At 39.3% G+C, this 12,506-nt stretch overlaps 1 protein-coding gene and 1 pseudogene across 4 annotated transcripts in view; one reads left to right on the plus strand and one right to left on the minus strand.

Annotated features, from left to right (window-relative positions):
* Positions 1–592: 592 nt before the first annotated feature.
* FAM168B (family with sequence similarity 168 member B) overlaps positions 593–12,506 on the minus strand; it is a 57,458-nt gene continuing 45,544 nt past the window's right edge. For all 4 annotated transcript variants that reach the window (XM_039869298.1, XM_039869296.1, XM_039869299.1 and 1 more), the window contains exons 4-7: positions 3,996–4,138; positions 3,686–3,863; positions 1,796–1,921; positions 593–1,416 (exon numbers count right to left, since the gene is read on the minus strand). In XM_039869298.1, coding sequence (XP_039725232.1) covers positions 1,809–1,921; positions 3,686–3,863; positions 3,996–4,138 — 434 coding nt within the window. In that variant the 3' untranslated portion in view covers positions 593–1,416; positions 1,796–1,808. The remainder of the gene's footprint in view (positions 1,417–1,795; positions 1,922–3,685; positions 3,864–3,995; positions 4,139–12,506) is intronic.
* On the plus strand, positions 7,548–7,666 carry LOC120607585 (uncharacterized; annotated as a pseudogene).

The raw sequence follows: 12,506 nt of genomic DNA on the forward strand, positions 1-12,506 counted from the left end.
AAAAGATCCTCGATTTCTTATGTACAATATTCATATTTTAAACACAAAATCCTTTCCATAATAAATCTTCGCAGGCACATGCATTCTGATGCTGCCCGGCACTTTCCTGTCCAGAACCTGCTTTGTGCTGAGTGCCCTTGTCTGCGAGAAGAGATGGCAAAAGAAGCTCCCAGGCAACAGGCACCAGCCTTTCCCTCGCATCGCCTCCACACCTGTCTCCAGAGAGTCTGAGATGATTAAGTCCCCATCAGGTAGACAGGCCCAAATACAGCTGTGGCCCTGACTCGCTACAGCAAGCAATCAATTCCAAATCAGGTTTTGTTCCCTTTTAGTAGTTCTTAACTATACAACTTCCTTCAGAACAGAGCTGAAATATTTGCCCTTCTTTGTAGGGGTAAGAACAGCAATGCCTATATATGTTTTTAGCTGACTCAAACATTTCTTAGAAAAGAAAAGGAATGATTTTCTAAGCTAAATCAAGGAGAGGCCAATACCTCCTCCAAGAGTAGCTGTTTCTCTTTCACATATCTTCCATCCCAAAGAAATTCAATTCTACACAGGTTTTTCCAATAAAGACATAGAACACAGCATCTCTACTCGTAAGAGATTTGTAATGAAAATTTAGATAGCAATTCAGAAAAAAACTGCTTTGCTTAATAGACAATCTGCCTCTTGCCCCTAAATGTACTAGCCACAGAATTCAAATCTTTCACGATAATCTTTAAGAATGTCCACATCACACTGACTCCACAAGCCTAAATGGACAGACAGGGATGCCCATTAACCTGGCAGCACCCAAAGCAGCTGTTGCCCTCCCCACACTCTCCCTGACCCTGCAACTCCCTCCCAGTGCAGTCAGTGCAATAGAAACCGACGGTTAAAAACTTGAATTTCGTGTTTCCAGCTGGCAACTCACATCAACTCCAAAAGGCTGAAGAAGCACTTAAGAGATTCTAGATGCTCGATGAAGAAATTCACTTTAACACTTACAATTTTAAGACTGCATACATTACAACACTGCATTAGTGATACAAGTTGTAAAATACTTTTCCATTCCTTTGGATTTTGCATATGATGGTTTTTGCATCAGTCAGTGCAGGTAGTTTGAGCAAGCTTTGTTTTTGTGTTTTTTTAAACATGCATTCAACTAGATATGATTTCAGAATACATTAATACTCTCTCTTTATCATTACAGGTAGCTAAAAAATTGCCAGGCAGCCCCCAAAGAGGATTTGCTTTAGGACCAACCCAGAGTCTGCTGGAGACTTATGGTGCTGAGATGTGCTGGGCTGGGCTGCAGTAGTGTTTAGCTAAGTGTCGAGAGCATTAAGAAGAAAAGTCCTGGTTGGAGGCACGAGGCCTGCAGCACCAGCTGTGGAATATCCATGATGTGACTGCACAGCTCCATCCTCAAACCTGGGTGGGGGGAGAAAGACACACAGTCAGACAGCGCTCCTCTGGCACAGCTGCTCTGAAAAGGAGGAGGATGAAATCCACAAGTTGAGGAGGATGAAATCCACAAGAACCAGAAAGGGCAGCAGAAAGAAAAGCCACTATTCCTGAATCCTCTGGACCTCACAGAGACGTCCAGTTACATCCAGAATGTTATTTCCTGCAGGAGGCGGGTACATGAAATCAATCGTACAGTGTACACAGCAAGTATACAAACAATATAAACAAAAATTTGAACACTGCACTGCCTTTGGATCAATAGGTAGCATTTTTCTCATTAGTGCTTAAATTGTGGTAGATTTGCCATTCTCAAGAGTCAACCCAGGCTTCACCAGTCACTTACATTTGCAGGGTGATCACCACTGAGGGGGCACGTAGCTGTAGGTGGGTGTTCCTGGAGCCCGATATGTGGGCACAGTGACTGGGTGGGGGGTGACAGGAGTTGGGGAGTGGGCGGTCAGCAGGGTACCTGGAAGAAAGAGCAGCATGTCTCAGTGGCAGGCAGCATTGCCCACACACAAGGCTGGGCTTATACTGCTGCACAGCTCCATGTTGCCTGACAAGGAGGGAGGTATACAAAAAGAGGGGTTGAGCCTTGGCCTCAAGTGTTGTCAGAACTCTGACTGATAACAGCTCAAAGTGTATAAACACCAAGCTCATACTGATAATATATTTGTAGACGCCTTTGTGCCTCCCCTTCATAGAAGCATACGCCATTATTTTTGCAGATCAGATGATAAATAAAATTTTTAAAAATTATTATTCAGCCTTGGGAAAGCAGAAAATTTATAATATGCTACAACATGTATAAACATTGAGGACATTATGCTAGGTGAAAAAAAGCCAGTCACAAAAAGAAAAATACTATGTTTCCACTTATATGAGGTACCTAAAGTAGTCAAACTGATAGACACACAAGGTAGAATGGTGGTGGCCAGGGGCTGAAGCGGGCAGGGGAAAAGGGGAGTTGTTGTTTAATGGGTACAGTGCTTCAGTTTTTCAAGAAGAAAAAATTCTGAAGATCTGTTTCACCACATTGTGAATATACTAAACACTACTGAACTGTACACTTAAAAATGGTTAATAAGATAATAAATGGGAGAGAGAGATGGAGGGAGATTTCAAACTACATAAGCTTCTGAGTATATTAAGATAAAACGTATTTTCCCCTATAATTAAAGTCAGTAACTATCTGAGTCCAATTATAAGCAAGAATACCTCAAACCTAAGAGATGCCCCATATCTTGCATGTCTTCACTCTCCTGTCTCCTTGCCCACATCCACCCCAGGGCTGGTCTCCCCTCCTTCCACATGCCCATGTAGTTTCTACTTGTGGCACAATCTCTTTTGCCTTCAAAGAGAAGTATGGGAAACCTAAAGAAAATAGAGACTGAGCAGAAACATGCAGGGTATCCTAAAACACTTTTCTCTCTGGCACAATTTCCTTACATTGAAGTAAAGTCTAGAAAAACAAAGAGAGAAAGATATTTTTCTTACAAAGTCCCAGCCATGAGCAACCAAGGGCATTGTGTGTACCTGGTCTCCTGCCACAGGCAACCCACATGCCCCTAGGAGGGAACCTAATCCCTGGGCATGACATCGGGCCCTCAGAGATGCAAAGGTTTTGTGGAGATGTGCCCATCCTAGCCAGGGCTCTCATTTCTCCGTGGTTCACTTTCCTGACCTAGGAGAAGACTTGGGAAATAAAGTCGATGAATGACAAAAAATTTCTACAAGCAGCTGGGATCTCTATTAACACAGGTTAGCTTTACTAGATTCATGTAAACATCTCCATTCAGACAAGTTGGCCTACAAAGGGAGCCCATACTAAGGGCAATTACAAAGAGGGCCTGCCCCCACAGAACACAAAGAACCCCTTCTGCTCAAGCTTTACATGCTCACTGTGGCAATATGGTCACTCCTCATTCCTACTGCCAAACAGCTAAGCTCACCAACAAAGTGATCTCATCAAATTCAGAGAGTGCTGTCCAGTCATGTTCTATGGAGAGGGTACCTGGTTCATGGTTTGTTACTCTAAACTCAACTGAAAAGAGCAGAGGAAAAGGAGGGAGGTTACAGAAAAAAATAATATGCTGTCCCTTCCCAAAAGAATCCTATGTCCTTCCACACAACTCTAGACATGAAAAACCATAGCCAAGAATTGAAATATTAGTGAGCTCTCCCTTCCCAGCTCTCATGCTACCACAGAACAGGCACCCCAGGGTCAACTCACCTGCTGACATGGCCATAGTGGTCCCAGCCACCATGCCCATGGTGACCCCATTGCCTCTCGGTGGAGGGATGGGAGCAGGGTACACCGTCGCTGGCATGCCGTTGGGCTGCACCACCGTGGTGTGGTGGATGACGTGAGGGGGTGCTGCATACAGGGGCTGTGTGTAGTATGTGCCTTGCTGTGGGGAAGAAGAGAGACACTGCAGCAAGATACCATACCCAGTGGGTCAGAGCCCAAATGGAATCGACCCTTCCACATACACAGTGCCCAAGAGCACCATAAAGAGCTTTACAGTGCGACCCAGGCCTACCTGTGCATATGGGCTCTGCTGGGGGTAGGCACTTCGCACGGGATATACGGCAGTCTGGTAGGGGTTGGGAGAGGAGGAGTATGGTGGCACCGCCCCGCTGGTAGGGGAACAGGATACTTTGTAAGGTGTGCCAGGAGTGTAACCTGAAACAAAGAAGTCCAATGGTTTTAACGCAAACCCACATTTGCCCAAGTGCAGGGGAGCAACCAAGTGTGCAATGAGGGGTGAAGCAGCTTTCCAGCCCTGACCATTGTCAAGACCTGCTATCACTGTGGCCCCACCCATCCTCTACTAAGATCTGACTTAATTTCTCAGACTTTATGTGCAAGGATGTGAGTGTAGCGTGAGAGTCCTTTAAGAAAGAGAAAAAAAAGAAAGCAAAGGAAAAAGTTCTACTAAGAGTACACTCACACAGAAACAGAAAAAATACCTATCCTGTTGGAATATAAATTGGTATGAAATTCCTGGGGCACACTTTGGCATTAAAAGTATGTCTCTTAATCCCACAATTCTACTTCTAGAAGCTTGTTTTAAAGAAATAACCATGGCAGTGATGTCAGCAGCCCTTTGTCTCTCCCCTTCAATCTACAACAAATAAAACATCCATGACTCAATAAGGGCTCTTCGCCCAACACACCAGGACACCTGAGAGAACCACACATCCGTACAGCTGAAGATGGATGGATTGGAACACACAGAGGAAGTGGAACTGGGGAAACAGTAGAGGTATAGCCCGTTACCCTGGTCTCTCCAGCTCCAATCCCAGCAGCACCCATGCCTCTTGCCACCCCTCTAAGGCAGTGGTGTACATGACTTCAGCCTCTCTACTGCGGTAGTGTCCACAATCTTGGCTCCCTCCACTCTCCATCCTCTCATCCCATCTTGGCAGTAGTGCCCACGGCCTGGGCAACTCTCTATGTAGTGGATGTACCAACCATCTTGGTGACGCTGGGGGGTGACCCCAGGGACACCAGCAACAGTGATACCAAAGTCACAAACGGCAACAACAAATGCATCAGGGGGCTCCTCTGGTGCGGGGTGGAAAGTTCTGGTTCTCAAATACAGCCAGAGGCAACTCAGTAAGAGAAACCAAAAACATGTGCTATAGCACCACCTACTGGAAAACAAAAGAAAGGCCTGTAATTACCAATCTGTTGAACTCTTAGAATTAAAGTAACCAACAAAATTATACCAATAAAAGAAAAGTATTTGCTATTTCAAAGGCACCCACTTGTAGAGGCACAACCCATCAAACACTATGAAAAACCATGGTAACATGGTAGCACAAAAAGAAAATAATTCTCCAAAAACTACACTTAAATAACAGGAGATTGTGATCTAACTGATAGAGAATTCAAAATATCCATCATGAAGAACCTCAAAAGAGCTCCAAGAAAACTCAGAAAAGGAGTTCAACAAGCTCAGGAAAGAGAAGTACTTTAACAAAGAATCAAACAAATTCTGGAGCTGAAAACTCAATGAGATGCAGGATGCATTAGACTGCATTGGAAATAGAGGAGATCACATGGAAGAGAGACAGCTGGAAGACAGAAATCTAGAAATGGTTTAAGCAGAGGAGGAGAACAATTTTTTTTTTTAAGTAAAGAAACTCTACAAGAACTATCCAACTCCATTAGAAATGGCAACGTAAAGATAATGGGTATTCTAGAAAGAGAAGAGAAAAAGAAGGAGAAGGGAGCAGAGAGCTTATTTAAAGAAATAATAGATGAGAACTTTCCAAATGTACAAATCCACAAAACTAAGAGGACACCTAATTCTCTCAATGCAAAAATACCTTCTCCACATTAAAAGACACATTAAGACTGTCAAAAGTCAATGATAAAGAAGGAATTTTAAAGGCAGCCAGGGAATACACTCATCAGGCTAACAGCTGATTTCTCTACATAAACCCCACAGGCCAGGAGAGTGAAATGACATATTCAAAATAGTGAAAAATAAAAACTATCCAGCAAAGTTATCCTTCAGATATGAAGGAGAAATAAAGGCTTTCCCCGAAAAACAAAAGCTGAGGGAGTTCACCACTACCAGACCTGCCTTGCAAGAAATGCTGAAAAGGAGCTCTTCTACCTGAAATGATAAAGCAAAAGTATATAAAACATTAAAATGATAAATAGAGTAAGACATCTGCAACTCTATAGGAGAATAGTTTGTTAGATAATTACAGCATGAAAGTTAAAGGGAAACAAAAAGCATTAAAAATACTACAGCTACTTCAATTTGGTAACAAATAATATAAAAAAGGATACTTTGTGATAATAGCATAAAAGGAGGAAGAAAAGAACAGAACTCTGCACAGGCAAACGAAAATAGATACTATCAGCAGAAAAAGAACTATTTTAGCTACAAGACGTATTATATAAACTGCATGGTAACCATAAAACAAAAATCTAGAGCAAAGAGATAAAATATTAAAAAGAAAAAAAAAGAAACTGAGAAAAACATTATAGAAAACCACCAAACTAAAATGGTAGACAAAAACACAAGAGATGGAATAACCAGAAAATAAAAGAAAAAATAGCAGTACTAAGTACTTATGACTCCATAATCACCCTAAAAGCAAATGGAGTGAATTCACCAATCAAAAGACGAAGAGCAGCTGGATAATTTAAAAAACAAAACCCAACTCATCTTAGATCTACAGACTAACACACGCAAAGTGAAAGGGTGGATGACGATACTCCAAGCAAATGATAGCCAAAGAAATCAGATGTAGTTATCAAACAGTGTTATCTCAATTTAAAAAAGCAAGTGTAGCAATACTTAAATCAGACAAAATAGAACTGAAGCCAAAAAAGATATCAAGAAACAAAGATGAGCATATATAATGATCAAAGGGACACTCCAAAAAGACATGTTATATATATACCAAAACATATAAAACAATTAACAGAATTAAATTGACAGAAACACAGTAACAGGGAACTTAAATATCCCACTAACACCGAAGAATAGATCAGACAAAAAGTCAAAAAAGAAACATCAACCTTAACTGACACATTTAACCAGATAGACTTAATAGCTATATACAGGAAATTCCACTAAAACCAACAAACAGAATACATATTCTTCTTAAGTGCACATGGAACATTTTCAAAAACAGACTATATGTCAGGGGGAAAAAATAAGTCTTAATAAATTTAAGATGGAAATAAAATCAAGAATTTTTTTTGACCACAACAGTAAGAAGGTAGACATCAACAAGAAGAAAACTGAAAAAATCACAAATATGTGGAGATTAAACAACATGCTACTGAAAAACTGTTGAGTCAGTGAAGAAATCAAAGGAGATATCAAAAAATACATGGAGACAAATAAAAACAAAAACACGACACACCAAAGTCTATGCAACAAAACCAGTGATTTCTTCTTAAAACCAGTATTAAGAAGAAAGTTTATAGTAATACAGGCCTACCTCAAGAAACAAGATATCCCAAATAAACAACCTAATCTTAAAACTAAAAGAACTACAAAAAGAAAAACAAAATAAAGCCCAAATTCAGTAGAAAGAAGGAAATAATAAAATCAGAGTGGTCTACGGCCATGCTACCATGAACAAGCCGGATCCCATCTGATCTCGGAAGCTAAGCAGGGTCAGGCCTTGGTTAGTACTTGGATGAGAGACCACCTAGGAAGACCAAGTGCTGGTAGGCATAAAAAAATTAAAAAATAAGGGATTGTAAGCTGACAAGGTCCTTGCAATCTGTGAGGTCAACCAAAGGTTGCCTTGCCTTAAAAAAAAAAAAAAACAGAGTGGAAATAAATGAAATAGACTAAAAAAAAAGGTCAATGAAACTAAGAGCTGGTTCTTTGAAAAGATATATAAAATTGACAAACTTTTAGCTAGACAAGGAAGAGAGACGGCTCAATAAAATCGGAAACAAATACAAAGTTACAATGGATACCATAAATACAAAGTTACAATGGATACCATAAATACAAAGAATCTTAAGAGACTACTATAAACAGCCATAGCTAACAAATTGGATAATCCGAAAAGAGACTGAAATAGTAATCAAACAGTCCAAGACCAGATGGTCTCATTGGTGAATTCTACCAAACTTTCAATACCTATCCTTCTCAAACTCTACCAAAAAGTTGAAGAAGAAGGAACACTTCCTAAATTCCTAACTCACCTTATGAGGCCAACATTTCCTTGACACCGAAAACATATCTGCCAAGACAGGCTGATGCCAGCATCATGCCTTGTGGCCTTCTCTCTCTCTCTCTCTCTCTCTCTCTCACTCACACACACACACACTCACACTCTACTCTGATGAACATAGATGCAAAAATACATAACAAAATATTAGCAAACTAAATACAATATAATAAATGAATCATATACCATGGTCAAGTGAGATTTAATTCCAGGGATGCAAGAACAGTTCAATTTTCACAAATCAATGTGATATACCACATTAACAAAACAAAGGATAAAAATCATTATCTCAACAGATGCAGAAAGAGCATTTCACAAGAGTCAACATCCATTCATGATTTTTAAAAATTCTCAGTAATAGGTATAGAAGGAAAGTACTTCAACATAATAAAGGCTATATGTGACAAAACCACAACTAGCATTATACTTGACAATAAAAAACGGAAATCTTTTCTTCTAAGATCACCACCAAGACAATGATGTCCACTCTAGTCACTTTTACTAGTAGTCCTAGGCAGAGCAATTAGGCAAGAAAATAAATAAATAAAAGGCATCCAAATTGTAAAGGTCACTACTTGTGGATGACATAATTTTGTATACAGAAAACCTTAAAGACTTTACCAAATAACTATTAGAAATAATAAAGTAAAATTGCAGAGTACAAAATCAATATACAAAAATTGTGGCATTTCTATACACTAACTACAAACTATCAGGAAGAGAAATTAAGAAAACAATGCCTTTACAATCGCAACAAAAAGAATAAAATATCTAGGAATAAATTTCATCTAAGAGGTGAAAGACCACCTGTACAATAAAGACACTGAAGGAAACTGAAGATGACACAAAGAAATGGAAAGACAGGCTATGTTGATGGACTGGAAAATATAATACTGTAAAAATGTCTATATTACATGAAGCAATCTATTGATTCAAAGCAATCACTATCAAAATCCCAATGGCATTTTTCACAGAAATAGAACAAAAAAATCTTCAAATTTGTGTAGAATTACAAAAGACCCTGATTATCCAAAGCAAAGCAATCCTGAGAGAAAAGAACAAAGCTAGAGGTATCACATTCCCTGATTTCAAACTATACTACAAAACTATAGTAATCAAAAGAACACGGTGTGGACATAAAAAAAAAAAAAGACACACAGAACAGACCAACTGAACAGAACTGAGAGGCCAGAAATAAACCCACACATACAAGAACAACTAATTTATGACAAAGAAGCTAAGAACATACAGTGGAAAAAGGATAGTCTCTTGAAAAAACTAAAGTCACTTGAAAAAGAATGAAACTAGATCAATTACCTTACACTATACACAAAAGTTAATTCAAAAATGGACTGAAGACTTGAATGTGAGATCTGAAACCACTAAATACATAAAAGAAAATGTAGGCGCTAAGCTCCTTCGCATTGGCCTCAGTGATGTTTTCATGGATTTGACTCCAACAGCAAGGGAAACAAAAACAAATAGGACTATATCAAACTAAAAAAATTATGCACAGCCAAAGACCCCGCCAATCAAATAAAAAGGCAACTTACCGAATGGAAAAAAATACTTGCAAGTCATACTTCCAATCCGGAGTTAATATCCAAGATAGATAAAGAACTCATACAACTCAACAACAACAACAAAAAACCCTGAATAAAAAATGGGCAGATTTTTTTTCCCCCAAAGAAGACATACAGATGGCCAACAGGTACATGAAAAGATGTTCAACATCACCAATTATTAGGGAAATGCATATCAAAACCATAATGAGATATTACCTCACACCTGTTAAAATGGTTATTATCAAAAAGACAATAAATAACTAATGTTGGAGAGGATATGGAGAAAAGGGAACCTTCATACACTGTTGGTGAGACTGTAAATTGGTATAGCCACTATGGAAAACAGTACAGAAGTTCCTCCCAAAATTAAGAATACAACTACCATTTGATTCAACTATTATATTTCTGGGTATTTATCTAAAGATTACAAAATCACTAATTCGAAAACATATATGCACCCCTATGTTCCCAGCAACATTATATACAATGGCCAACATATGGAAACAATTTAAGTGTCCATCAACGGATGAATAAAGATGTGGTGTATACACACACATGTGCGCACATTCATATATATACAATGTAATATTACTATGCCATAAAAAAGATGAAACTCTGCCATTTGAGAAAACACAGATGAACCTTGAGGGTATTATGCTTATCGAAATAAGTCAGACAGAGAAAGACAAATACCATATGATTTTACTCATATATGGAATATAAAACCACCACCACCCCCAAACACACACAAGAAAAACAAACTCATAAATACAGACAACAGATTGGTGGTTATCAGAGAGGAAGGGTAAAATGGATAAAGGGAGTCAACTGTACAGTGAAGGATGGACACTAGACCTTTCTTTGGTGGTGAGCATGGTGTAATGTATACAGATGTCAAATTATAATGCTGTACACCTAAAACTCATAAAATGTTATAAAAAATGTTACCTCAATTAAAAAAAAAAAAGCATGGATTTGATCAAAGGCTCACCTCTAAACATGCTTAACAGTGTTATTACAGCAAAGCAAAAGGAGAAACTTGTCAAACACCAGAGCTTAGGTAAAAAGACTTCTGGGTTAAGACAGCAGGTTGAACACATACATGTTTGTCCTCACCCAAAATTATATTAAAGCATATTAATAAAAAAAACAAAAAAAAAACAACAAAAAAAAAACATAAAGCCATACAGATCAAGAATGGAAGAGAAGACAACATTTTGGAATCTAAAGATTTTATAACCTAAAAAGCAGAAGTGGAAAAGTCCTTTAGCAGTCTCCAAAAAGCTGCAATCTCAGCTGGCAGAGAAAATCAGTGGTGTCAAGAAGAAGCCTGACACTAGAAAAGCCCCTTCTCCAGCACCTAGAAACTGTTAGCACTTGTTTCCAGGAGTTGATGAAGGGCTATGATCTGGAAGAGTGGCTGAGAGTCTATCTGGTAAGCAGTAAGGTATTTGGCTCCCCTTTCTGAACAGAGAATAGTTTATTCTCCTGGGAGGGTGAGAGAGTATCTCTATACTACTATGTTCATAGCAGCTTTATTCACAATGACCAAATGTCCAGCAAACTGTGGTACATCCTCACAGAATAATCCTAAAAAAAAAAAAAAAAAAAAAATTATATGAAAAAGAAACCAGACATAAGAATACATGCTGAGTCCACTGATCAGAAATTCTGGGAAAGATCTATCTAATCTATAGTGATAGAAAACCAGTTAGCACTTCCCAGGGGCCAAAGGGCATGAGGAAATCTTTCAGGGCGGGTAAAGTAACTTGACTGTGGTGCTGTTACCCATCAGTATACATCTGCCTAAACACACCAAACTATACACTTAAAAGGATAACTTTTCATATTTGTAAATTATACCTCAATAAAACTGCTTTCTAAAATCTCTGAGACACCATTCCTCATTCCCCAGAACAGCTGGCATGGTAGAGTGCGCACACGCAGTCCATGAGAGTGTCAGACAATACAACTTATAATAGAGCTACAAATATACTTCACAGAGAACCCAGAAATTCACTCTTAGGTATTGTCCCTAGAAAAATAAAACATATATCCACAGTAGGACCTGTAATAATGTTCACCAATCTTATTCACAGTAACCAAAAAACAGGAAATAATCCAAATGTTCAACAGGAGAAGAGATAAATTATGATACATCTATATAAACACTACATGGAATCGAAAGGAAAACTCAGAAGTGGAGAATGATCTGGTGAAGGTAAAAGGAGAGCTTCTGGAGAGAACTGGGCAAATGGCACAGATGATAGAAGTTTCATTCATCTCCTCTTGCAACCACACAAAGTTCAGGCTGAAACACAGAACAAACAGAAAGCAGAGTCGCCTGAGGGTCTCGATGAACAGAAGCATTACAACTAGGGAGAGAAATAATCAACCTGCAACCATTGGAGGTAGGATAGGGTGAAGACGCGAGGCTGCCTGGTCCCAAGCGACAGAGTGGGACAGAGGCTGTGGCAGCAACAAATGCCTCTTAAAGGGGTCGTTTCTGCAAGCACACTTTCATGGTAACGAACCTGCTTGTTCTGAGCACCAGTACTGGGTCGGCTGCATGGGGGTAACCAAGGACTTATAGGGGTACACTGAGTTAACAGAGTGAGGGCTGGAGGTGAGGCTCTTCCTGGCAGAAGTGCTGTGGTATCCATTGTTCCCTGTTGAGCCGCCCCACTCCCAGTGCATGGACACAGTGCAGTCATAGGTGAGACATCATCAAACTGGATAAGAGAGGTCACATCGCCCAGAGGATTC

This window comes from Pteropus medius, unplaced genomic scaffold, assembly GCF_902729225.1.
Source record: "Pteropus medius unplaced genomic scaffold, Ma_sr-lr_union100, whole genome shotgun sequence".
In the NCBI taxonomy this organism is placed as follows: Eukaryota; Metazoa; Chordata; class Mammalia; order Chiroptera; family Pteropodidae; genus Pteropus; species Pteropus medius.